General features: G+C 46.6%; 1 protein-coding gene across 10 annotated transcripts in view; it reads right to left on the bottom strand.

Moving 5' to 3' along the window:
• The window catches only part of Pnut (septin 7-like protein pnut), a 42,372-nt gene that overhangs the window by 8,777 nt on the left and 6,877 nt on the right, over nucleotides 1-26,718 (bottom strand). For 2 of the 10 annotated variants that reach the window (XM_076810957.1, XM_076810956.1), the window contains exons 2-3: nucleotides 1,974-2,430; nucleotides 37-244 (exon numbers count right to left, since the gene is read on the bottom strand). In XM_076810957.1, coding sequence (XP_076667072.1) covers nucleotides 37-244; nucleotides 1,974-2,430 — 665 coding nt within the window. Of the gene's footprint in view, nucleotides 1-36; nucleotides 245-1,973; nucleotides 2,437-20,566; nucleotides 22,296-24,439; nucleotides 25,086-26,408; nucleotides 26,536-26,718 lie in introns of those variants that run through there. The other 8 variants (XM_076810948.1, XM_076810950.1, XM_076810951.1 and 5 more) reach the window with 8 other exon arrangements.

Below are 26,718 nucleotides of genomic sequence, written 5' to 3' on the forward strand. Positions count from 1 at the left end.
CTCCAATTACGGACAATCAAATAAAATTTGAGTTACCAATTGCTATTGTCGACCGCGTCACCAAAGCCGGGCGTGTCGACGACAGTCAGTGTAAGGTTCACACCGTTCTCCTTCAGCAGCACTTTGCTAGTCTCTACGGCTACGGTTTTCTTAACCCTAAGGCTAGGACCAGGGTACTCGGAGCTGTATATATCGGCGAGGAACATTGAGTTGATCAAAGTCGATTTGCCCAGTCCAGACTCCCCTGTAAACAGACGCCACAGAAAGCAAGTGAGTCGAGATTATCTACGGTCGGTAACGGGCCCGACATGCGCGCTTAGTTATTTTTCGGGACAATCCTAAATACCAAACGGTACCCTGACCTTTCGTTTCGCGTACCTTGAACTGGCCAAAGAGCCGCGCCTTCTCTTTCCCAAGGCTAAACGTTTCAATTGCTCTATTTACGGAGAAATGACTCTGTTTATGCCGGTACTAATAATAGCGCCACTCCGCTTATATTCTCGAATTTCAAACTTTCATCTCGGCGACCGTTTAACGCGATAACTTTCGCACAGCTGCCCTCGCTGCCGCAAAATTACATGTAACGGTTTCCCGAGCACGGCGATAAATATTGCGTGTAAAAAATTCGTAACGTTAGCGGACGATGAATTTAAGGGGTTAGGTTAGGTTAACCTCAACATTTTTGAAAACTGGTTTTTAGAATGTTTGCTTATTCCGCTAGCTACATCTTTTCTACGTATTTTAAGCGCAACCGGACCCCGAATGCTTCTAAAGAATGAAGGAATTACAGTAAAAAATGTACGAGCCTGCACATGAGATCGGTTAACGATGTCCAACTTTAAACACGATTTCGCAGAAACTACGTTTTCCAAAACGGCGAACATAAAATTTGAATGAAAATTTACAGGGAGCTGCAGGAAACTATTCCCCTCCATGTACTGGGAGCACATTTTCAATATAAATTCTTTAAAAAAAGATAAAAAATATTTTTCCTACAAAAAAGGAAAAATCAGAAATATCAACATAAAAATTGTATTAATTTGTTTAACAAAATTTTGCTTCCTGCAGAAGATGGATACTGCCTTACAGATTATAAAAGTGTCTTTACTTTGTGTTTTAGGTAATTCACCTGTCCGGAATCGTGTTCACCATCAAAAGTTGCATCGCGTACACGCTCTCACATTTATATTTATAACTTTTTTCCCTATGAATATATTTAAAATTTTCTTTTTGCGCATTAAAGTCAACGAAATGAAGCTTAAAAAGTGAAACAGAAATTTTCTCTATATTCATTTATTACTTCCCAACCCCCTTAAGCGGGATGACGTTAATGCAAATGAGAACCCCTGCTACTTGAAGACAGCCCTAATGCAACCGGGCGAAAGAACGTTCTGCACGTGTTAAGCAGATGGAAGTTTACAAGGCAATATCCTTGACGAAATTGAAATACCAACTGTAGGAGAAACGGAGCTTTTTTTCTCCCGATGTGAGAAGCTCGGCAGAGAAAAGGAAGAAAATACGATACGCCCATTGTACCGTCCACTTGCACAATGGAGGTTAACGAAGGGAGACGTACGAAGTCATACTATGCATTCTCCGCGACCCATTTGCGAAAACGAATTCACTTCGGAATAAATAGAGTACACGCGTCGACCATCAATATAACGGTCATTAGTTTTGCGTGCAATCCTTTCTGCCGATCCTCGCATTCTCCCCGAATTCCATGCCCGAAAAGAATGGCAATTATGTTACTTAAATTCACCGCTGATATGCTACCCCAGATAATTAGAAGATCCCGTATTTAGAAAACGAAGCAAATATAAAAGATATAAAAAAAAATATAAGATAGATAGAAGATAGACTTATCTGACCGTCCAACTACTTCGACCAGCTCGATTAATCAACGGACCAAGAAAATTCTTATCGATCGGCAAGAGGCTAAGGAACTTCGCTGACAAAGAGAGCACACTAACCGACGACCATGAGAGTAAAGTCGAAACCCTTCTTAACAGCCTTCCTGTAGACTTGGTTGGGCAGGTTCGCGAAGCCCACGTAACCGTCGAGCTCTTTGGGCTTGGTTGGCGGCGTCGGTCGCGGATGATGGAGGACAGCGGCCTCTTTGTCGCTGGTCCTGTTGGACTCCCTTTTATTGCTGTCCTCGGACGCATCGTTCTGGTTCAAGATCACCGTGGACGGAGGCAATCGTGGCTTCGAGGAAGGCGCCGAGGACGTGACGCTCGTGTAGACGGTCGAGGAAGCTGGCGGTGCTGCGTTGGGCGAGGCGAGCGTCGTGGTGGTCGTGGTCGTCGTCGACGACGTGCTCACCGACGACGGGGCCTGCGACGGCGGCTGGGGCGGAGGTACAGACGGCACAGACGGCGACGATATTATTCCGGTGTTGTCGCCTTTGAAGAACAGCTCGCGCTTCGCCTGTATCTGCAAACGAAAGCATGCATGCCTATTAATAGCGGGCCTGATTTAAAATGGCCACTTTAAACGCGACAGTTAAGATTTAAGGTGTTTGGTCTAATCGAATGTTTCGAATATTTCGTCCGACTTATACGTCGTTCCATCGCGGAGGAAATATTGTCACTGGGGGGGGGGGGAAGGGATTTACCTTAGGAATTTACCATAGCGAGTTCAATCGAGCAGGTCACTCGAACGATTATAATCCGCGACATCTGGAGTTTCCAGCTTAACGCTGCTATGGGCAATTCCGTATCGGAATATTACCCGGTGCGGGGGGTGGGAAAGTGGAGGGCCTCTTTATCGGCATAAACGTAGGGCCTGCCTCACAGTGCTCTCTATTGATGCCACTGCTCATCGTCGGGTATAATGCCACTGAACCCGACTCAGAAAATATCCATCTGCGCCAATAACCGGCGCTGACGCGCGAAAATAATATCGCCCGATCTCCCGTGCAGCTTCTGTGACGCGGATATGTAAATGTCACACGCTTCATCCCTCCTTCTCGTTCTTCTCCCGTCGAGTAGGAATACTCGCGCGATCCAGTTTCAATCCTGGTCTCGTCCGCGTAAAAAGCTATTCACGCCCGCAATCCAGGCCTACGCGATTGTTTCTATACACCGCTGTAGGAGTAACCTAGTAGCACCGATCATTGATCCAACAGCGCGAATTAGAGGCAACCGATCGTTGCACTTTACCCTCTTCAACAGAGCGTTGCAAAACGCGGGGTACTTATGGTATATGTCGAAGAGAAATATTCCGTTTCGAAGAAATATTCTACAGACTTTATTTATTTATTTAACATAAACGGTTGAAAACCGTTAGGATTTTAAAGCACACTGTCATTCAATAAGATGTGTTTTAATATAACTTGTCCACCGCGCTGCATGTTCGTTCTATTTTATTTTTACCCTATTGTTTTTAGGTTATGTACGTGGGAGAACAGTAACGTCCGAAAAGACCAACAAACGCGCGTGAAAGCACAAACAGGCCAGGAGATACCACCGCATCGCGAAGCAACGGCTCGCTTGTTTGCTCGCGATCGATATGCTTTGCATATAACACCGAGGAGCTACGGTCAGGTTCGAGTGCCGCAGTGTCTTATGAACTTCCGGCCGGAAGTGGCCGCTGTCCAATATACTAAACGCAGACCGCAATACGGTTGACAAAGTCGAGGAGCATAACTCGCCCGAGACGTAGGATTAACCAGAGGCGCACGAGGACTGTTATATCGTACGATATACGTGGCATACGCGAGCAACTTCCCATAGGTAGTTGGGCCACGCAGTTATCTACGCCTTCGTGCGAAATGCGATTTCCGATATCGCATAAAACTTTCGGTCTCGCAAGAACGGGAGCTTTCCAGCGTTCTTGTTCCCTAAAAACTAACCATAATCGTGCGCCTCGGAAATAAATCCAACGCGAATGTTCTATCCAGCGGGTTTACATAGAGAGAGAGAAATATCTTTCTGGCTGGAAGAGCGTCTTTGCAAAAGCGTTCTCAACGTGAAGCGCGCGAACTCGTTGCATTCCGCGGCGTCAAAGAGAGGCGTTCTCATAGCTAGACGAGTGGCCGGGACGACAAAAGGAAAGAAAAATTTCCTACACCACAGTTTAATGCCAAAGCGTAGTGGAAAGCATGCGCCCGGAGAATCGTAATACGCTACGTGTTCCCGTTACGATTCAATCCTACCCCCGCGCTGAATATAAATTGAATAGCCGGTGCGAGCTCGTTAAGGAGCGACGGAACGTGCGTAAGGTCAAGGCGGAAACGAACCGCACGTCACATTTTCCATTAACTTGCCCCTATGAAAGGATCCTACATTCGCCGTGAATAAACCAATTTTCATTATCGATCGATCGCTATCCCTCATCCGATTCCCTGTTACCGACAACGATAAACAGCACGCTCCTCTCACTCGCGCGCGTCGCATTACGACGTCGGTCGTTAAGAGAGTTTCACAGTGCCCCGAATTTACCGGTCGAGCCGCGCGAGAGGCATTTTCGCTATACAGCGCCGCGCGTTGGAAACTGTCTGGGCTTTTTGGCTGAAACCCTTTGCTCGCCGAGAGTCAACGAACCGACGATTGCACTTTAAAGGTGTTTTGCACGAGCTCAGCGTCGCTTCGCGACGCCAGACCGCTCGCGCTATATGCGCCACTCGAAAATCAACAGCATATAACCGAACTCCGCACGCTTTTCTGGAGAAGCCAAGCCTGGATTCGCTACACGCCAGGCACCGGTATTTCTCGATTCGATGAGCCGAAGAAGGTAGAAACCCGAGCGCTGGTAGGGTGACCCTGTAAAAAAAGTAGGGGGCGCGCGAGCTGCGCTGGAAGGAGAAGTAGAGAGAGAGAGAGAGAGAGAGAGAGAGAGAGAGAGAGAGAGAGAGAGAGAGAGAGAGAGAAAAAAAGTATCAGGCGTATTTCGTTGTGACGGGCTAAGAATATGCACCGCGGTCAAACGAGTTTGGGAAACGCTGGGCCAGAGCGAGGCGATCGATCCTGGATGGCCTCCCTCTCTGTCTCTCTGTCACTCTCTCTCTCTCTCTCTCTCTTCCTCTCTCGCCCGCTATGGGAATGGATTTCCACGAAAAATCCCGTGCGAACGTTGATTACGGGAGACGCCCTTTTATTTATGGCACAATGCAAGCAAGAGTGGTGCACGCGCTGCAGTCGGGAGAGGAGGCTTCGGGAGCGAGTGCAGCATCGTGGAACAGAAACCGGTCCAGTGCGCATAAGACTGCACACACCGCGAGAGAGCCTCATTCCCGAAGTCCCTTAAAAGATCCAAAGGCGGCGGTGTGCCGTTGTTGTCGGCGGTGCTGGCCGACGAGCACCGTGACAATTTACCCGTGCGACTGACTTCCCTCTGTTCAGCCTCGAGACTCCACGGCCAGAAGCACGGAACAATGGAGAATCAAAGAAGGCTTCTCGGAATGTAAGAATATTCCCGGACCCACCTCACCGCCATCGCCAAGGATCAGCTTTCAAACGAACAATACAGCGCCGGGCGACTGTTACGCAACGGTCGCCGGTACAATCAACGAAAATGCTCGGGCCCGAGTGCTAAATCGCGCTAATTGCTTCGCGGACAGACGCTCGCGTAGATTATCCGTGCAGAACGCGGTGAACAGCTTCGGCCCGATAACACCGTAGAATCCCGTCTCCCTTTTTACCGTTAGCTTCTCGAGCTCCCTTTCGATCATCATCCCGGGCACAAAACCGCCAGTGACCCACATTACCGACGCATTTAAAACATTACCATCGAGAGCACTCGCGCTGGGCCAATACACAAGCAAAGGGATCGCGGAGAGTGGGGGGGGGGGGGTATATAGCCGATGGATGTTACCGTTACGATCCAATCTCCGTCGCTTTTACTCGGGTCTTCGCGGTGATTCATGGCCGAATAAATAACCCCGCGGAGTTTTATGTGCGGCAAGACGTCGGTTAGGAGAGTAGTCGAGCACGGGAAGTAGCGTCGAGGGGCAACGATTGCCTTAGGGCAACGTCGCGAGTCGGATCAAGCCTGTCGCTAATTAAGAGTTCACTCGTTTGTGTTTCGCTCGAACCTCGCAAGTGCGCCCCCCTGCTCCAATCGTGTAAAATAAAAGAAGCCACTCCTGAACCGGAGTGGTCCCGGAACAAAGAGATTCTAGCCCCGGGGAGGAAGAGAGACCCCGCGTTCGGTGCTTTTTTTTTCTCAAAGCAATCGATTTAATCGGCTTGCGCGCCACGACGATGATGACGCTTTTGTGGAGGCTCGCCAACGAGATTATTGACCTACGGGCACTTCACTTCTCGACGTATCTGCGTTGTAGGTGAAGCGGGATAAGTATTAACGACCACCGCTTGGAGCGAGAAATTGATACATAGAAGCTTCGAGGTCGCCCCAAGGTGAACTAAGTATTTACAACAACAAAAAAAGATCGAATAAAGGGCGAGGAATTTTTTCCCTGCAATTTCCATGATTCGCAGTAGATTCGTTCGAATTTCCCCGCCGTCGGTTTCTTTTCTACCCGTGCACTTTCTCCGGCACGCCCACGTGCAGGTCGAAACGAGACACCCTGTGCATGCACCTACGCGTACACACGCCTATCCCGCAGCTTCGTGTCCCCGCAGGTGTAACCGTGCCGCATACAGTGGCACATGCGAGATCCCGTAACACGATTCCCTACCTTACCCCTCGCGCTATCAAGCCTCGCCACGCATCGAATGTAAATCTCTCGCCCGTGTTTCCCAGATTCGCGCGTTTTTCGCCGCCACCCCCGCGTCACTCGCGTGCGCCAGCTGTGCATTAACCAGCAACCCGATGAATAATTAAACCCCCGGCGATAGAAGTGCCCCGCTGTGACCTCGATACCAGAAAAGAAATCACCGAAACCGGCACTCTGCTCGCTTAAATGCGGGGAGAGGAGATCCTAAATTAGCGGTGTAAGCTAATAAAATACGAAATCGCTGCAAGATTGAAGACAACGTCCGACGGAATCGATACACCAGCTATTTTGACCTCCTTCCCTCGCCCGAGGCTGAGGCAACCTCGTGTCTCTTCGCCCCGACGCGATTCATGTCACAGGCGACAAAGAAAATTTCACGATTCCCTCGACGCCACTTTTCGGCGGGGAAAGGAGGCGGTCCGTAATGATCCGGGGACTATCGCCAGCTATCATCCCCGGTCACTTGTCTTTCGCGCTTAAATTCCTAACTCGTGCACCGTCAGCTGAAAGCAGCTTAGCCTCGAGGAGTGGGAGGAATTGCATTTTATCAGATTTCCCGCTCCTTGTACAGGCGCGCCTGTACACCCCCCTCCCCCGAGTATATACCTATACATTGGCCCCGACAACCCCGCGAACGCAACCCCCTTCGAGGAACTTTCTAATTGAACTTTCGGCGGACTTTCCGGGCTTAAAAAGGTAACGCAACTCCCGCAATGGGATTATCTCGACGGTCCAAGCAGATCGTCAACCATGCGAGCCTCCTCTCGGCGAGGATTATTGCCATTTTATCTCTCCCCCCGTTTGGCGCAGAAAACGCGAGATGTCGGAACGATTCTCCGCGGGATCCGCAGAAGTTTCGAATGTCCGACGGCGCAGGCTACTTTTAGCGGTCGCTGCGGTCGAGCTGCACTCTTTCCAGCCCGTAATTTGTAATACAGATGTCGGTGGCGCGTACGTGCGAGCGGCGACTGCGGCCTGCACGTAACGCCGATGAAAAATGTAACGGCGGAGGGGGGGAAGCGGGGAGAATAAAAATCGGTTCGCGTTCATCGTCGGGCGACTGGTTTCCCCCCCAGTGGCATTCGTGACTTCGGGAAAGGACGGTTTCCAATCGCGTCGCCGATATTTTAGGAAGTTAAATTCCCTTTTAAGGAGGTGTACCCGTTTGAACCCTCAGAAAATGTGTACATTTTGTGGATTTTTTTACAAGTCAACGGCTCGATGAAGATTTCTCGTTTTTTTACTATGTTTACATAGTATTATGAACTACTTATAAAAAAAGTTTCAGTTAAAAAACTATTGTTTTTCGGAAGTTATGCATACATATCCGAAAGTCTCTCGATTTTAGGAGGCTAAACGGTGGGCCTAAAAACTCGCGCTACGTTCAACCAATTCACTTCCAATTTTGCACGCAGGATCGTAATAAGATTCCACATCGTCCAACGAGGGCTTCTTTAATTCCGATTCCCCGTTTATTATTTATAAAGAAAAAAAGTGAGGTGGCCTTTTCTCTTAGAAAAATGTAACTTTACCTAAGATAGTACTTTCGGAAAATGCAATAAAAAAAATCGATTCTTCGACTGCCTAGTCCCCTTAATGGACCCAATTCCCGGCGAGGGAGAAGCTTCTCTTCTGCCTGCGCGTATCTTTTTTAAATGGGTTGCTAAAGGTCGGTCCTTGACGATCGGAGGAAATCTCTGTTTCTTATTGTCGGATGTAATGCCCGTGAACGATGCGTTTCCTGTTCTGCGAGCCTCGATTTCTATTTGCTTGTTTCGATTCCGTTTCAACGTGGAGCATCGGGTGCTCTTGTAGGCGAGATAGAGTGGTAGAACCTTAAGGACAGCCTCGGCGGAGCGCAGATGGCTTCCGTGATCGTGGAACACCTGTCCCGTTCTCGGCCCAAGGTATGAATAATACGCAAGGATAACGCGAATCAACCGGGACTAACGCGCGATTCTCTTCGCGGCAGATGTTAACTGCTATGGAGACAGATGTTAAGTGGAGTACAGGCTCGAGGAAAGTTGGCCTTGCTAATTGATCATCAAACCGTGAGGCGACTCCTCTCTCAGTGGCGCTCGGTTTTTAATAATAATAATTAATAATTTTTTTTTTCAAAGTGAATATTCGAGAAAGAATTATATACCTATTTCGATACTTGTGGCGTAAGATCTCTCCGATCACCCAGAATTTTTAAAAGATTTGTAGGACCAACCCTCCGCCGACGTCTGAGTATACATATTCCCAGATTACCTTAATTATCACGAACCTTAGTTATTCTTCCCGTTACCGAGCTCACCGATTGTGGATCTAGATATTATTGACTTAAGGAGGGGAGGATCACGTAGCGTCACAGTATGATTGTTGAAAAGCTGATTTCCCAGCGGAAAGTCGGTTGTCAATTTTCCACTGTACACTAAAAGGAGCGGGAACTTCCTGGCGCGGAATCTTGAAGTTTCGGTGCACGGGATCCGATATACCCCGCGTGGTGTTTGAAGAGTCTGTTCGCTCGATAACAAGATCGTGATGGATGGACAATTTGTTGATAAGATTGCGCGAGACCGCATCCTGTGTGGAGCACAGGTCCCAGAGCCGCGAGGGGGCGGTGTTTCGAAGGCGGCGTGCAAGTTAAACAAAACCCCTGATAGCCGGTCAAAGGAAACTCCGTGACGATCTTTGGCGAGCATATGAGCAAACATGCCACAGGGAGCACGTAACAGAGAGGAGTTTTGTCTGCAAATAGGTCTCCAAGTGCAGGGTATGCATACGACGAGGGCGCATGCCCTTTGTACTCGAGTTTCTGTTAGCTTTCAAATTGTGGAGCACCTAGCAGACTCAATCTTCAAGGATAAGGTCAATGTCCCTATTTCTAATCGCGTAATAGTTCTGCTATCGTAAAAGTAGATTCTTATTATTTATTTATGCAACAATCGACAAAAAAAATTATTAGACGTAATATTTAACCTCCCCTTCACACACAAATTAAACAAGTATTTTTAAAAACATTTTAACCCAATAATAGTCGATTTAATACGAAGTATAAAATGTCCACGTGCGATTTATCTTCCAATTGAAATGTCTATAATTATATTTTGGATAATACAAATAAACAAAATTATTTAAAGTTTTAAAATGTATGTTTTAGAAATAGGGACATTGAGAAATTACTAGGCAATCGTTCCTGTTTGAAATGAAGCATTTCTGTTTCAATTAATCACAAAGAAACATTTTTTAAAAAGCCTCTTTAATGATCCATCCATAGCGTCATATATAATGCATATGTTTGACTAAACAAAACAGTTTTTTAAAGCTTACGATGTTAATAAACTTCATGGCCAAAGAACAAGTCTCACTTTCAATTTGTATCTTTCTGATTAATTGAAACAGAAATGCTTCATTTTACACAGGAAGCCCATAAAATTCTGGAGCCCCTAAAAATAGGTGATCTATAGGAATTAATTAAAGGAAAACTACCACAGGTAATTTAATGGGACTTTTCGCGTCGTATTAAGCATGTCTTAAGCTACAGAAATATATTTTTTCCCCGTATAATTAATCATTGCAAAAGGCGCTGGGATTTTTAGACCATTTTTAACCACTGCGATGCACTCGACAGCGTGTCAAGGTCTGCGCCGCGAGAAAGAAGACCTAGATTAGAGAAAATTAGGAAATTAAAGATTAGAAAATCTGCTGGAATAACCTGGTAAAAAAAAAATAAAAAGCCCCAAGCTGAATGTCTCCGACCCCACTGTCCACTATTAAAGGCACCACTGATGCATCCGAATATTATACACTGCAGCGCAGATGGACATCGAAATGCATATTGAAAAACGAGGACGAGGGAGGCTTGCCTGTTCCGCAGACTTTCCTGTTCACAGACTCGTGAGCACGAACGACGCAGCATCGTCGACACGAAGAGAGAAGAATGCTTCTGCTCATGCCGACGCGGTATTGTATTCCGAATGCTACATATGCATGCCACGCATCCGCGGGCACGGAAGAAGATATCTTCCTCCGCACAGAAGCCCCCGGGCGCGGAACGGGGTTCGATAAGTGTCGGGCGTGAAAAAAATCCAGGCCTGGTAATCGGCTCCACCATTGCCATTGTTGGCGCGCGACGGCGGTGTGCTGTAACGCGAATTATGCGCGCAGATAACGCAGATTAGACGGATGCGCTCTAATCGCATGACCATCCACTTGTCACCCATCCGTTCAACCGCGATTAATTCATCTCTATTTATACGCGAAGCCGACCTGCCAGGGATCAACTATTGAAAGATAACGTCACTTTGTTGTAATGCGCTAGGCAGGCTTTGTCAGAGACGTTCCTCTTGAAACACGAACACGCTCATCTCCGGGAAGCTTAACCTTCGAGGTGTGCACAGACGCAACGAGTATAATTCTAACTTAAGGGGTCATTCCGATTAGACGAGTTGAAAAAAAACGATTTTTGTTTTTGTTTTACAACATTGCATATCCTCGAGAATATGCTGTTATATTTTCATGGAAAAATTCAGATTATCTTAGCTTCTACAGAGGCATTTCGTAGAGAGCGCAGAGGCTCGCCCTCTGTAGATGAAAACTTTGAACGCGTTTTTCTCGAAACATCATTTTTCATATCGCGAAGATAAAATTTCGAAATCTATCGAACCGATTGCTTTATAAATTTTACTACTTATTCTGCGCACCTACGACTCCCGCAGGGACTGCGACCAAATATTTTCACTGAGTCTAACCTACTTTTAAAATCGAAAATAGCGAAAGAGAGAAGCCGAAAAATATTTTTCTCGCGTTTTGCCCGCCGTTTTGCTAATTTTTCAGATAAATCACTAGTTGTAGTCCGGGGCGATAGCGACAGTCATACTTATCAAGAATCGGTTTGGATTTCTGGGTTCAGATAAGTCTGACAGCTGAAATCAAGACCGCTTTCGAAAGCATGTTAAAAGCAATAATGCTATTGCTTTTATATATTTTATTTACTGTAGGAATGTACTTTAATAAATAGAAGAAAGTGTTACTTGCATTACTATAATTATTTTCGTCGCAATAAATTCCTGAAAATCGCTGAATTTATAGGCGCGTTAACCGGAACGACCGCTTAATAATAGTAACAAAAATTCAAAAAACCGTGGCGACTCACTTGAGGCTACAGCTTTGATTTGTTTCGAAGTGAAGCTTTTAACCTTTCACCCTTATTTTAGACCCAAAATGCCACAATCCTCGGCTAATTACCTAATTCCCCCGACGTGGGATCCACTATCGATTCCCCCAAGTAGTACCTTCTTTCTTCAGAGTCCCCCCGGGTTTCCAGGGCGACGGAGCGCGTAGATTTATGCCAGCCGCGATAAACGAGTATCAGAGAACTTGCCCGAGTGCCTCGGATCAATTTGAATGGGGAAATTTAAAAGCGATGTGATCTGGGATTTATGCAACGGGACTGTATCCAGCTGCTGAATCTCACCACGGGATCCATCGGGGAGAATCCAACGGGAATTAAACGGCAGACGCCATAAATCTGGGCCACGCGAGCACGCCGGCGATGATAATTGCACGCGACTCACCCTCTGCAGCTCCTCTCCGATTTACGGGCAACGACGTTCGAGAACGTCGAACAAGCTGCGTCAGGCTGATAAAAAGAGTTACCTCTGAATGTTGCGCGCCGCGGAAATGGAGCCGTGGAAATTTTCTTCGCTGGGATTGAGTCTTTTGAAAAAGAAAAACGAGAGAAACAGGCAGGCTCGGTGAAAGAGGAGGAGAATTGAATGCTGCTTCCAGCAACGGTTCGGTGATGAAGCTTCTTGCAGCGGTAGATCGAGAATTAAATGCTGGTTAATACTAGCGATGAGGATAATAGGTACTTCTCAATTTGTCATCGATTCTTATCTATCTATATATATATATAAAAGAAGAAGTCCTGACGACTGACTGACTATATTATAATAATAATAATAATAATAATAATAATAATAATATATATATATATATATTTGCTTTTATATATTTTTTATTCATCACAAATATATATATTTATATATGTATATATATATTTGTGATCGATTTTTCCCTATATATATATAAAAGCTATATATATTAATCACAAATTGTGATTTCTTCTATTTCTTCTTTTATATATATATAAAAGCAGAAAGCCAAAACTTTCAAAAAAAGAAAAAACAATTGGCAGTTTATGGGTTAAGTTATCAATACGTTTCGAATGTTCTAAAATCTAACAGGTGAGGAAGAACTCGATCACTCCATCAGCAGTTAACACAGCCGCATTAAGTGTACGATGTCTACAGGGCCATAGAAGGTTTAACGTAGCCAGGGTGGAAGCAAGGCAAGCCTGCTAATGAATTTACGGTGCAAGCTCTGCAAAATTGATTCCCATGGTTCATCACTCCCTTTGCTCTTCAAACGCCAGCGAGAATCGCCGTGCGACCGCAGGACGATGCGCGCCGCGATCGCGGCAAGGGGAAATTCGAAATCGTCTTTTGTGCGCCATTCTGGGCCCTCCCTGGGTCCACTGTGTGCCTCAAGAACCCCGTAACCCAATAACTCTGTTACCGGACGTTCCAGCGCTCGTTCCCTCGCTTTTCCACTCGTCCTTCGATCTTCACATCCCCCCTGATCATCTTCCCTGCTCCGAGGCTCGAAAGCTCGGCGCATCGAAAAAGCGATTTCGCGGCGCGGATTGATGGCTCGCCAAATCCCTTCCTCTGTGACCCAGCGCAACCAATTTTCCCAACGAATGGCCCTCTCCAAACCGTCATACTCTGTCAGCAGTGATTCGAGTGGCGTGTACATACGTTTTAATAAGCGAACCTGCTGGTATAGCTGGACCAGAGAAATGGAAGAAAAGCTGGGCGAGTATTCGGGTATTCTTCCTGCTTCTCCCCAGGGCCGGGATGACCTTTGGAGGCCCTGAGCACTTAAAAGATTTTCAGGCCCCCTTATACTGGGTGATCACTTCAACGCAATGTACGATTTCTTAGGCATGACCGATAGTTTGACTAAAAAGGGTTTCTAGGAAAAGATAATTTTAAAATTCAGAAAATTTCTATGGTGCCCTAAGCACGTGTTCATTTTGCTTATTGGTTAATCCAGCACTGCTTCTGCCTCTTGCTACCTAAACCTACGCACTCCTTCCCTAATTATCTAATCTTTAGGTTCAATAACGTAGTAGGTTTACTACAGGAACACATTTTCATTCCCCAAAAAAATTAGCTCTAGGAATTCGAAAATTGTAATGCTTCTCTTGGTTCGTGGAATGTGAGTTAACGATCTGGAGGAATGGTGAGAGAGGAGTCTCCCGCTTTCGGCGGTCATGGGTCAGACGCTGGCCTAAAATGTAACCCAATTCGCGTGCAATTCGCTGCGTCTTGCAGAGCCTCGGTGGTGTGTCCTCGACCCGCGCGGGTCTCGTTAATTAAAGTTCTTTCGCAAGGGCGCAACGCCCCCGTGAAACTCTACCACCTAGGACGTTGCGTCTCGTACGTGCCAACGCAACGTCTCGGCTAATTTCGTTCAATTAACGTCGACTAACCAGGCGGCTTAAGGCCCTAAACGAGTGCGAAATTAGAAGCCCTGGCTCTTAGAAATCGACGTAGATCGCTAATGTCGTTGCGAGATCCCCGGCGCGGCAGATAGACAGCTAGGAGGAGGACGCTGATCTTTAACAGGTCCACTAGAAATCGTTCGAAGGACGGTAATCCTCAAACGAAATCTACTCGCCGGCGGGTCACGGTAAACGCAAAATTCTTGGGAACTAGCTAGAGACAACTTTCTCGTTATTCAGTGATAGAACAGCGAGGAGCACGTTTACACGTAATGGCGGAGTTCTTGGAATGTAGCGAGCTAGAAAACGTGCAATTACACGTGCGTTCCGCTGTGTTTCTTGGTAGCATTCCTCGGCTGCAGAGAAGCACGTGAATGGCACGCGAAAAACCCTCCCTGATACTAGGGTTATCTCTCTGTGCAGGGTGTAAGAAACGTTGTGATCATTTCCTTTGTGAATTCGACTCGCTGAAAAAGAAGTGCTCGAGTTTTTAGCAATTAGAAATTAATTAGGTGGCTGTAACGAGGAGAGTCCTAGGTGTCCGCCTCCGATTGCTTCGATTTTTGGATATGTTTCACAGGACCGAAAAATAAGATATACGTCTTTTTTTATAGCGGCCTGTTTTCATATTTAAGGGGTGAAACCACCCCTCAAAGGTATAAGATTTTCAGGTGTTTATCTTCGATTGCTTTGGTTTTTGGATATGGTTTAGCGTACCAAAAAATAAGAAATACATGTCTTTTTATTTCGACCCGTTTGCATGCTTGGAGGGTGAAACCACCCATATAGCACTGACGGCTGGAATAGACCACCATAAAAAAACACGTATATCTTATTTATCTGTCTTCTAAAACATATACAAAAAACAAAGCAATCGGCGACGAACACCTGCAAATCTTATAACTATGAGGGGTGGGTTCACCCCCTAAACATGCAAACAGGCCGAAATAAAACCACACCTGTTTCTTATTTTTCGGTTCTCCAATATATACGTATTCAAAAACCAAAGCAATCGGAGGCGGACACCTGGGAGACTCTCCTTGCAAGTTGGAATTTGGAGGGACTACTTTCTCCACGTAAATGATATGAAGGGTAAGGGTAAGAAACCGGGAATGCCCATTTTCGTGATTTTGCGATTTATAGCATACTTTGTTGGTGGCAACTGGGACTACAGAAGTGTTGAATCAAAAAGAGTTATCAAGTTCAAATACCCCCGTAAGATAACGTTAAAGATTTGGTAAAAAAAATAAAATATTTAAGAAGCATATTATATAAGAAAATTAAATTCATTGAATCTTGTTTCTTTACCGATGGACCTATATTAAAACTCACATTTCTCGATAAAGCTGTTTTGAGACATCCCCTGTTTTTCCCCTTACCCTTCATATGTGACTGAATTACACTTCAATTTTTTTTTTTCTTTTGATCTAGGAGAGCAAATAGCAATAGTCACTACATATATTCTACATACGAACGCGGAGGTCCGTTCGGGAGGTACGAAACAATTCCTGCCCGGTATAGTATCCTCCTCCCCAGCTATTTTTTTCCTCTCCACCCACGGACCCATTTCATTCAAGTCGTTCGCTATTCATGTAAAACGGCACGAGAACGCGTTACAAGCGGTACACGTATCTGCCGCTAAGGGGTTGAAACTACAACGCGCGCCGAGGAACGCCGGGAGAACGTTGTTTGGGGGAAAAAACAGGGAGAAAAAAGTGGGACGCGCCCTGCTTTTCTGAAAGGGTACTTTGTGTGCCGGTCGGTCCGAGCTTCCCCTACGTGCGCCACGGAATCGTACCAGGGTCATCCGTGTGCATTTACACACGCAAGAGCTTCATCTTCGTGTTTCTTTAACGATACCTAAGCTCAAGGTTTTCCAGTGGACTGGAAAAAAAAGGAGAAGACTGAGCATAGATCGTCCTCGAGTTTTAACAATCCCTTCCAGGTCGTCGTAAGCGATCCGTGACATTTTAAAATTGCTCCACCCTCGAGGGGTGTATCTTGGGCGCTGCAGTGGATTTCAAAGAAAATTGAACACGAGTTTTCGAAACACGTTTAGAAAAATTCCTTTCTGTATCCACTCTATGAAGAATTTTCTTACAATTCACTGTACCGTGTTTTCCAAATTGCCCGGAACTGAGGCACAAAAAGAAAAGGTAGTTTCAAGATTCGGCCGAAGGGTCGCGCGCTTATAGATCACAGAACAATGATCTCATTTAAGGTCGCTCGCGGAAGTCATAAATTTCCACTTTATCGAACACAGCCAACCTCTCTGCCCTTCTTGGAACCTCCGCAGCTACTGTTCCATCATCGTGGTGCGTGCTTCGAGGCGGTAAGAATGCCTCAAGGGTTGATCGTACGCGCTGATAATTCCTGGGCGCTCGTGGAATTGCAGTCTTGCAACGCGACTTTTATGCTGGATAATAATACATTAACGGCTGAACACGAATCACATGTTTTTTAAAGGATTTTATTTAGCTTCGCGCTTTTGTCCGTTTGTTTGTCTGGTTCAAATCTTGTAACTCAATTTTAGCCCGCTTCCACGAATCCAATAGAATTGAAATTTTGCAGTTATGACAGTAATTTAAAAAAGAAAAACGAGGATGGGAGAAAATTGCATCCCCTACAATTTTAAGTCGTAACCACAAATCCAATGGACTTGAAATCAGTACAAATTACATACAAATAACTTCATTTTTCAAGTTCCTTTTAGTTGCAAAACTCGAACACTGAAAACTAAATAATAAAAACAAATTTAAGTTAGACGATTTTATTTAATTTGATCAGAAGGGCACTAAAGAGTAAAAAATAATTATTTTCTTGTACTACAATTACGGTGGTGATATATATAATTAATTCCCTATCTTTCTGTGAAGTTTCGTAACACCTCGCTACCCTTGTTAGCACAGCAGTGGTTGCAAGAAAGAATAATATTCGATTTGAAAGAATTGTGTTTTTAAATTTATAGAAATTGGGGAGTTGTCAAAATAGGTCAGTAGTGGCAATACAACACTTAAACCCTAGTACATGTTAAGTTTTAAACTTTCTTTTAATCTCCACTGCAGCTAAATACTTTTATTCCATCAGAAACTTCTGTATCTATTTTCTTCCCGCTCCACGTGAGTCACGAATTACGATGTATTTTTCTATTGTCTGTGACGCAGCGCAGGAGGGTAGGACCCTCGCTTAAAGCCACCCCCGTAGTTACGCGAGCCCTTCGACGAAATATACGTGTAGGGCGAGGGGTGGCCATGTGCGCTCTCACAGTGGCTCTCAAATTTTCCAGCTGGCCCGATCATTTCTATCTATTCTTCGCGGAGTTAAGTGCCCAATAGAATTAAATTTCCAACTGTATCGGAGAATTAAAATTCCAAAAGACGATAAAGAAGTGGAAAAGTATTCCACCTCTTTACGCGAGATTAAAGCAATTACGTGAGTCAGAGGTGCGGTTGGCATTGGACAAAAGTGAGCAGATAAGCGAGGCGAGTTATAGCAGGTGAATTTGAAGCAAGGTATCCGTAGGATTGATTCGACACTACCACGGTCTCGATACTTGTCCTCGTTACTTGGATCGGAATAGACGTATCGATACTACTCGGGTATCGGTGGAAAAGTATCAATACCTTTAAATATCAGTATCGAACAGACTAGTATTTTTCGTGAAGAAAATACTTCTGCCTCTGCATTATCCGTGGTGCCTCGATTCTTCTAATTATTTCCCTTTGCACTGCCAACCACTCCAAAAATAATAAGAATCAACAGAAAAAAAATTGTCGGTTAATATGTTTTCAGCAAAAAAATACGTTTCATGACCGACAAGTTTCCTCCCTAGCCTCTTATCACTTTGACGTGATAGACAATTAAAAAAAAATAATCCGAAAATCGAGACACCACGAATAGTTTAGAATCTAAACTATTCGGAACAGTTTTTCCCAGCGTCGCCGGGAAGTAGGTTCCCGCAAACTATTCGTAGTGGAGGGGGAACACCTACCTTGGCGTCGATTGGTTTGACTTCGTGGCGCCATCACGCGCATGCGCGATGTGTTCCCCCTCCACTGCGACAGGAAATTCCTGATATCCCCCTGTTAATACGCATTCGATTCGATTCAAACACTTCTATCGATTCCTCACAAGTATCGATAACAAAAATACTCGGTTATCCAGGACCGGCGGAACCCATTATGCAAATTATGCGCCGCATAAGGGCGCCAGCCGAAGCGGGCGCTAAAAAACTATATCGCATGCTTAAAAATAAAGGAATCCAACTCCCACATAAAAAAATGTAAATGTAATTTTCTTTTTATTGTGCCTCGTAAAGAAAAACATATTAAATAGAAAACAGGTGCAAAAAATGGGGGCGCCAAAAATTTTCTTGCACAAGGGCACCAATCATCCTCGCGCCGGCCCTGTCGGTATCGAATCGAAAGTATCGAAACAACCCTAGGTATTCGACGCATTATTTCCATCACTCGTCGAATTCGGTGTATCGATAAGGAACAATGGGATCTTTAAGTGCGTATACTTAAGCGATAAGATAAGCGTAAAGAAATTGCCGTGGGCGAAACAAGTGATGGATGAAAGAACGCCACTGCGGAATTACTGTTTCCCATAAGCTACACGAAATTCGGTCATTAAACCATGGGGGGTAAAAATAGCGGGGTCGTAAGGGCGTGGTTTGAAGAATCGAAAGCACATGCTTGACGCGAGAGAGGAGGCAGGGGAATTAAAAAGCTGGAGCCTCTTTCTCGTGCGCGCCCGAAAGCCCATGAAAACGGAGATAAGAACGCGCTGCCATATGTTCCTCCCTCGCAGTGTTTCTCCACTGCATACTCCGCCCTGCATCCCGCTGCAGGCGAATCTTTCTTTCCTTCTTTCTCTCTTCTGCGCACAACAGAGCGTGATGGAGTGGCCGCGTAGGGTGGAACTTGCCACGTGTTCGCGGCAGAGATTCTCATCGATCTCTGACTCACCCGTGACACGCAATTACACACACCATGGATGCAACAAGAAGTCCATAAATAGAAAAACCCACGAAGAATTCTCGAAAATACCGCAAACGTTGAAATTTCCGAATAATTTATGATCATAAACATTTATTTCCGAAGTTGCGCTAAATGCCACTTCTTATTTCGTAATTAGAATTGCTTGGGTCTGTTTGTTGTTACAGATCGCGTCGCACCGATCGAGCAAGACAGCTTGCAGTTTTTCTGGACCGTCGTCGAGACCCGCCTCCGTGAGTCACGGCAAGTTTTCTCGCGAAGCCACGGAATAAACGGGAACGTCACGTGGTGCCCCTTTATGCGGGGTCCTCGAGTGGCGAGACGAGCGACCTCCACTGTGTCAGAGGTATAAAATTTGATTCTTCGAGTGGCGGGATTGTGTTACGGAGTCACGAGCTACGTGACGAAGACCCCCCCTCGTGTGTGCCTTCAAATCTGAAACGACTTCTGTAAAAGGAACTTGTTCACTTTCGCCCGAATAAAACGCACGGTTGAGACCCACTATCGGGAGCTACTATATATCGGAAATTGGAAATAACCAATTTAACGTGTACAAACATATGGACGTGTGAACGGGCTTTAATTTCAGTCGTCGCGTGTGCATTTGACGTCCGCGGAATTGCGAAACACGCGCAAGAAGTTCTGAGTCACTACCCGTTTACTTGGCGGATAAAAGTGGAAGACATAAATGGAAACCACCAAGTTAATCCTTCGAATTAAGAGGTAAATTAAAATTCCCCGAACAGTTCGATTCTAACTCGACTGAAACGCGAGAATAATAAAGAAACGCACACTGTGCGCAAACAATTAAGATTCGTTATGATTAATACAGTCAGCGATCCCAGGGTTAAAACGGGCCTGTCGTTCTTATAAAGTTATCGACTTCAGGTTGACGAGAATACTTCCCTGCGACACCTAAGCTCGCAAGTTCCATGACCCGACTTCGTTAAGCGCGCCAGATTAACTTGATCGATATGAAATCTAGTGTGAGAGCTAATTCCAGCAGACAGAACGTCTGACCTGCTCCCCCTGGATCCCAAATACAACACAAAAAGGCTTACGTATTTAAAACCTGCGTCACGTTCCAAGAAAGCCATTAGCGAAACGCGAATATCTATAATTCTACGGTATTAACAATCACCACCGTGATTAAAGTACTGGTCGCGATGTATATAATAGTTAAAATTCCAACTTGCCAAATTATCTACATACTCGCTTGGAGATCCCTCTCCCGTATACCTTCCGCGTTAGCGTGTCGATAAATCGGTTGGGTAGAACGAAAATAAAGAAGCAAAGAAGGCCATGAGACGCCACAGATTGTAGGCTTACCGACGTGGTGTCGCCGTTCGCCTTTTCCCCGTCTAGTATCCTCTGCCTGAGGGCAAGCCTGTCGAGACTCGCCAGTCTGTAACTGCCGCCGACTTCTCGATCTCTGTTCAATCGTTCGGCGGTGCCGCTGCCGTTGGAGCCGGCGTTGAAGCTGGACGTGTATTTGGGCAAAGTCGGCGGCGGCACTTGACGCGGTTTCTCGCGGTTCAGCACCGAGTTACTACTGTACAGGAACGACGAATTGTTCGACGCGGTCCTCGCCGACGACGACACGCCGATCGAGGTTTTAATGCCGTTGCTCTGGGCGCCGGCTGAGCCGTTTTGATTTTCGGTCGACATTTCCACGGTCGGTCACGTGACCACTGGTTCAACACAATTCTCTCTCTCTCTTTCTCTTTCTCTCCCTTTCCCCCGTCCCGTCCGGCGCAGCTTCTCCCTCTGTCCTCCTCTATCGCCGGGCAAACTGACAATCCAGGGTTAAGTCATGCTTTCAACATTCCCGTTTCTCGTTTTTCCGAGAACCTAGGGGGATCGCGAGTCAGCACGGTCAAGCTCGAATGGTGCGCACAAAGAAAGATGTGTCTCGGGGCCGATACGACGCATCGTAAAGATACAGAATGTATCTTTCAAGAATTATTCCACCAATGCGAGAAAAGGCACGGGCGTGTCTGCCGTAGAAGGCGTTCTTCCGACGCACGGGATAAAGGTACAACGATGGGAGTGAGATATCTGTCCTCTGTGATCCGAGAAACTATTTCCAAGAATATTATGACGAAGCTACGTTACAAGTCTCTCTTACAAGTCACTGCTATATGCGATTCCATACAAAATCGTTCGAAGCGTTGCCGCTGTATCGCTCTCGACGTTAAACAAGCGAACAAGGCACGAACGAAAGCGAACGAACAAGGGACAAGCTGCGGGAAAAACAATGGGCAGAGAGTGCAAGGTCCTTTGTGTCGCGGCTGGGCACGCGATAGCCCACGATTTGCCCTTGGAGGCGCGTTCGTTACGCACAGGATCAACAGAAACCGTATCACGGTCATAGACGTCGTCGCGGGTAATGTTACGAGCGGGCGCACAATTCGAGCGTGTTACGCACACGCGTGCACCGCGGCGCGTCGGGGGTTAATTGTTCGGAAGAAGCGGCACGACGGGGTACTCACTGTGTGTACGCTTCCACGCGCTGGGATCTGTCACGGGCCGCGACTAAGCGTTCGCGTACGCGCGTGTACAACGGCGCTCTCGTGCAACGGAGAGCCGCCGACCACGTACGCGCGAGGGGGATCGACGGTGGCAACGATAGGGCTGAGAAAATTTGTAGAAGAGGGTTAGAGAAAGAGAGGAATCGTGCATCGAGTTAGAGCGCTGCTGCGTGGGCTCGTGAACGCCGGTGCTGCTGCTGCTGGTGATTCACGCTTTCGGCGAACCGGCCGAACGTGGCCACGTTCACTCTCACTTTTCTGTGCATTGTTTCATCCTCGACCCAGCGCTCTTTCCGCCTCCGTTTCTCTGCGCACGGAACAACTGAACGCTTGCTGGCGGACGCGTCAGGAGAGCACAACTCGAGCCGGATTCAGAGTGGGAGGAAAAGTTAAACGACCTTTGCCAAACACGCACACTATGCACCCGCGCGCGCGCGCACCCCTTTTATACCGCGCACACAGAAGCAGCCCGCCTGTCAACCTTTATCTCCGACGATACACGCGACGCGCCCGACTCGAAAATACTGCGGCGGCTAACGAACGACCACGCCTGACGCAGCTACAATCGCTGGTGGGGGAAAATCTACTACACTGCCGCCTTGTGCCTTGCGGGACAACCAACAGAGCTTGCTCTGCCATTGGCGCATGCGCTCGGAGCGCCGATGGCCAGCCAATCGCTGGCCGCCATACGAGCAGCTTGGCGGATCAGTGAACATATTGTTCTGGGTACACGGAATTGGTTAATGTCTCGAATTGTCGTTGCTACAGACAGTCTTTCCGTATTGGCAATGGGAATGCATCTTGGGTTATCGGATAAATGCAATCCAGTGGCGAGTAACGAAAACGAACCTTGTCAATTTTTCGTGTCATCAGGAGAGTGGAAAAATACTCCAGCATCTTTAATCTTTGTTTAATAGAATTCAATTATCTGCTTTAAACATTTGTCATATTGTATAATATTGGTGTGAATGGTATCTGTGATTATATCGCAAAGGAACTGCATCCAATTAAGGTTAAAGTATTTATTCTCTTTTTGGTTACATTAATAACTTCCAAAAGATGGCATTTCAAGTTGTACAAACTTATATAGCCTATCGAACTAGTCTCATTCACTGTGAATACCGCCCATGCTGTATCCGATTAAATCGTAAAATTGTAGACAAGTGTCGTTTTTGATATAATTGATGAATTTTTGTTTGAAATATTGTTTTTGGGAGTAGATAGTGGTAATGCTGGAATTATATACTAGGATAAATATCGCCGAATGTGTTTTGGCTTGATAATTAAAAGTGGAGCGAAATAGCGCTGCCCTTATTTACCGGCTGTCTTCGCGAATGCACAATGCGAAATGTAATTCCAAAGACCAGGCTCTCAAGCGTGATGGCGCTGCATGCTGGCGCAGATTTTTTCCTCGTTTGATTGTCAGCACGTCGAAAAGGAACGGGCGAGATGCATGTCGCAATTGAAGAGAGGGAGCTTGCGCGTTCCAATTAGACGGCTGACTGTTAGCTTTGTTCTTGGTTCTCGAAACGTGTCTCTCGTTGAAGAAACACGAACAATGCAAGATATTGCGATACAGAAAAGCAACCTTCGCGTTCAGAAAATCATATCCAAAATGTGGAATAACATTTTGTTCCTCGTAAACGAAGCCTCGTACGAAGAAGTCGCATTCCACATTTTCGACGGCCCTTTTCGAGGGGAATCGCCTCGCGCGAAGGATGCGTCGCGTACACTCGGGACGCGCCGGCGAAGCTGAAAACAATGACAACGCCCTCGGCGCGTATACATTCCCCTCCCGCGCGGAAGAAAAGAGGGAAGACATGGAGGGGGGAAGCGCGGAGGGCGAAAATAGCACGTGCGTGAATGCAGGTGGCGTTGGCGATCGCATGCAGCGATACACACGCAGGCTTAATAGTTCGATGCTCTTATTAGCTCGGTGTCCAATTAAGGCCAGAATGATACTCCAAGTATTCCGTCGCGTACTTCCTAGTGTCGCGTTAGAATACCAAGCACGAAAGCCCGGGGAACTCAGCGACGGTTGACACCGTAAAAAATGAAGTCGCGGAACGTGATGTAGATCACCCTCGCCTCGAGACAGCCGTGGCAGAGTTCCTTAACCCTTCCGATGCCGCGGAAGCCTCAGTTAAAAAGGACAAGCTTCCCTGCGAACCACTTCTCTCGTGTTCGCCCAGTTTCTAAATGGCAACGACGCGTTTCCACGCCCAGAGCTGAGCACAGCCCGGCATGCTTCCACGTCAATATATTCTCCAAAACTCTGAAAGTACTCGGCAAGAGTATCCGGCAATTTACTTCGAAAAACCAAAGAAGCAGACTGCTTCCCATGCTACGACCGACTAGAAGGGCCATTTCCCAAAACCTCGCGCTGCTCTAACTGTTAACCCACTTTCGTCTCGTTTTAAACGCTACATCCTTGGAGGGGATATTCTCGCGTCGCGTGCCTCGGAGGAGGAAGAAAGTAGTTTGCCGCCGTTAGATAAGAATCGCGGGACCTTGACTGCTAGCATATCGAGCTTCCCATCCACCTGCATCTAAACGCTAACCCGTCGTTATAAAAGCCCACGCTTTAGAGGTCCCCGGGAAAACGTCCCCGGTAGTTAAACGAGTTGAAGCCGTAGATCGGAATAGATGGAAATATTCCCAGTGACATAACTACCTGTTGAGAGGCGTCGCCCTGGCGATTATTGTATCTGGCGAGGATCGCCGAGTTGAGACGGCGTCTCGACGCTGACGGCGCCGACATTTCCACGGCCCGGTTTGCTTTATTAATCGCGCCAGTCGCTGCAACCTCGCCCGGTGCTATCAGATCTCAAGCGCATCCCTCTGACGTCCGTGACATTTTCGGCTGCTGGCGTCAGAGATAACGAGCGGGCAGGGGTGCGATCGCGGGATCGATATCCAGGGCAAACACACGGACGGGTACACTCGTTCGCCTCCACTATTCCCGTTCGGTCGGCTTTAATTGGCGCGCGCTCGATGCCGTAAACACTCGTCAGCCGCTGGCTGTCTCTCCTCGGAGCGATTGAGACAAACGGGCTCTCTCGCCCAATTTCGCCGGCAATTTCGGTGACGCGGAGACGCGAACTGCTCCCTCGCGGCGGGAAAGATTCCACCGGCGGCGATAGCCGGGCGTTATCGCGATTCCGCCGCGTAAACCGTGTCACTGATTGTCCCTTCCGCGCGGCTATTGCACCTCGCGTTCTCGACGCGTGGCCCGCGATTAGATCCCGATTACGCGTCGATGCGAACTGAATCACGCTTCGCGGAATGGACGGTCGCGTAGAATGTAGCGCTGCCCAGGAATCGCGTCGAGCCTCTTAGAAATATTACGCGCGGGTATTAATCGCTAAGGGGAAAATTCTGCTTGACACTTTATCGACCGACTCCGGGCGGGCTTGCGTTCGCCGCGGGGCCCTTCTGAATCCAGCGAATGGGATTAGATATGAATGGGAATTGATATATTATGTGAATGGGAGCAGATATAGTATTTCAATGGGGATATGTATTCGGTGAATAGGAGTGGATTACTTTCAATACGGTTTCGATACAACGTCCCTCTGAAGGAGGCAAAGGAACTCCATCGGATTCAACTTCGAAATGGTCCTCCAAAGTGACGAATATTTTCGAAATTATCTGTAGTTAACCGCGATAAGGGATCGCGATTTTGTCGGCGCCAAATCAGACGATAAAGTGCGGAAAGTTAAAGGGAATGATTGGAACAGTGGTGACGCAGTTCCGGTCCTGGAACGCCCATCAATGTCCAATTACACTTTGAATCATATTCGAAGCCGACGCAAGTTAGCGATGTGCGATATCGGTCCCAACTATCGCTAATGCTTATCTTTTCGTTCGATATTGATACATGAAACATATTATTTAAAAAGTATCGATATTAACTGTATCGAAAACTGCATTAATTTACCAATTGGAAAATAAGCTACGTATATTCAAGGGAATATCAATTTGGATTGAAAAGAATTTTCCAAGATTAAAGTTTTTGAATAGTATTAGGAAATTATTTGAATTAAGACTCAAAGTGATAAATGAAAACGAGTAATTCACTCTTGAAATTATATTTATAAAGGAAACTAGGATTTATATTTTATAAAAAAAATAGCGAACTTTACTTACGCGGAGTAATTCGAAAGTTATTAGCTTGAATTCGCTTGAGCGAAAGAAGGTGCAGTCAAAATTATCGATATTTTCACCGAAATTATTATAATCAATATATCGAATAAGGAATATCGATATTAAACGATATTTTTATCGATATACCGATACTTCAAACACTAATAATTACAAGTATCGATGATTTTAGTGAAAATATCGATAATTATTGCTGGTAAGGAATACCGATATATCGGCAGACAAATATCGATACATACAGTTACCGGTAAATGTCGCGCATCACTAACGCAAGTTACACTCGATACCAGAGGCGAAGGGCAAGCGGACGCGAGTCCAATTCCCTCTGAAGGGCGGGGGGAGATCGAAACTCGCGCAGAAAGTCCTGGCGGAACACGCTGGCCCGTCTCGCGGTGTATCGGTATTGCGAGCACGGTGCGCGCTTGCACGCGCGTCCCTCGGCAATCGGAATGCGACTAGCCTTATCAGAAACTTACCGCTGCCGTGGTGTCCAAAGCGGCCGTGGTGGACGTGACGTTGCCGTTGTAATGGTTCACCGACGACGTTGTCATCGTCGTCGTCATCGCAGAGGCGTTTATCGTGCGGCGTGCGGTCGTCCGACATCCGCGCGGAACCGGAAACAGAAGTACGAGGAGGAGGAGGGAGGAGGGCGATAAAAGGAGGAAGGATAAGGATGAGGACCAGCGATGCACACCGGGGAAACAGGGGGGGAAATAATCAATTTATAATTAGTCTGTCGATGGAGGTGGCCCCGTAATTTGCTTATCGAACGGGGCCCATCTTTGC

Source organism: Andrena cerasifolii, chromosome 4 (assembly GCF_050908995.1).
Source record: "Andrena cerasifolii isolate SP2316 chromosome 4, iyAndCera1_principal, whole genome shotgun sequence".
Classification (NCBI taxonomy): domain Eukaryota; kingdom Metazoa; phylum Arthropoda; class Insecta; order Hymenoptera; family Andrenidae; genus Andrena; species Andrena cerasifolii.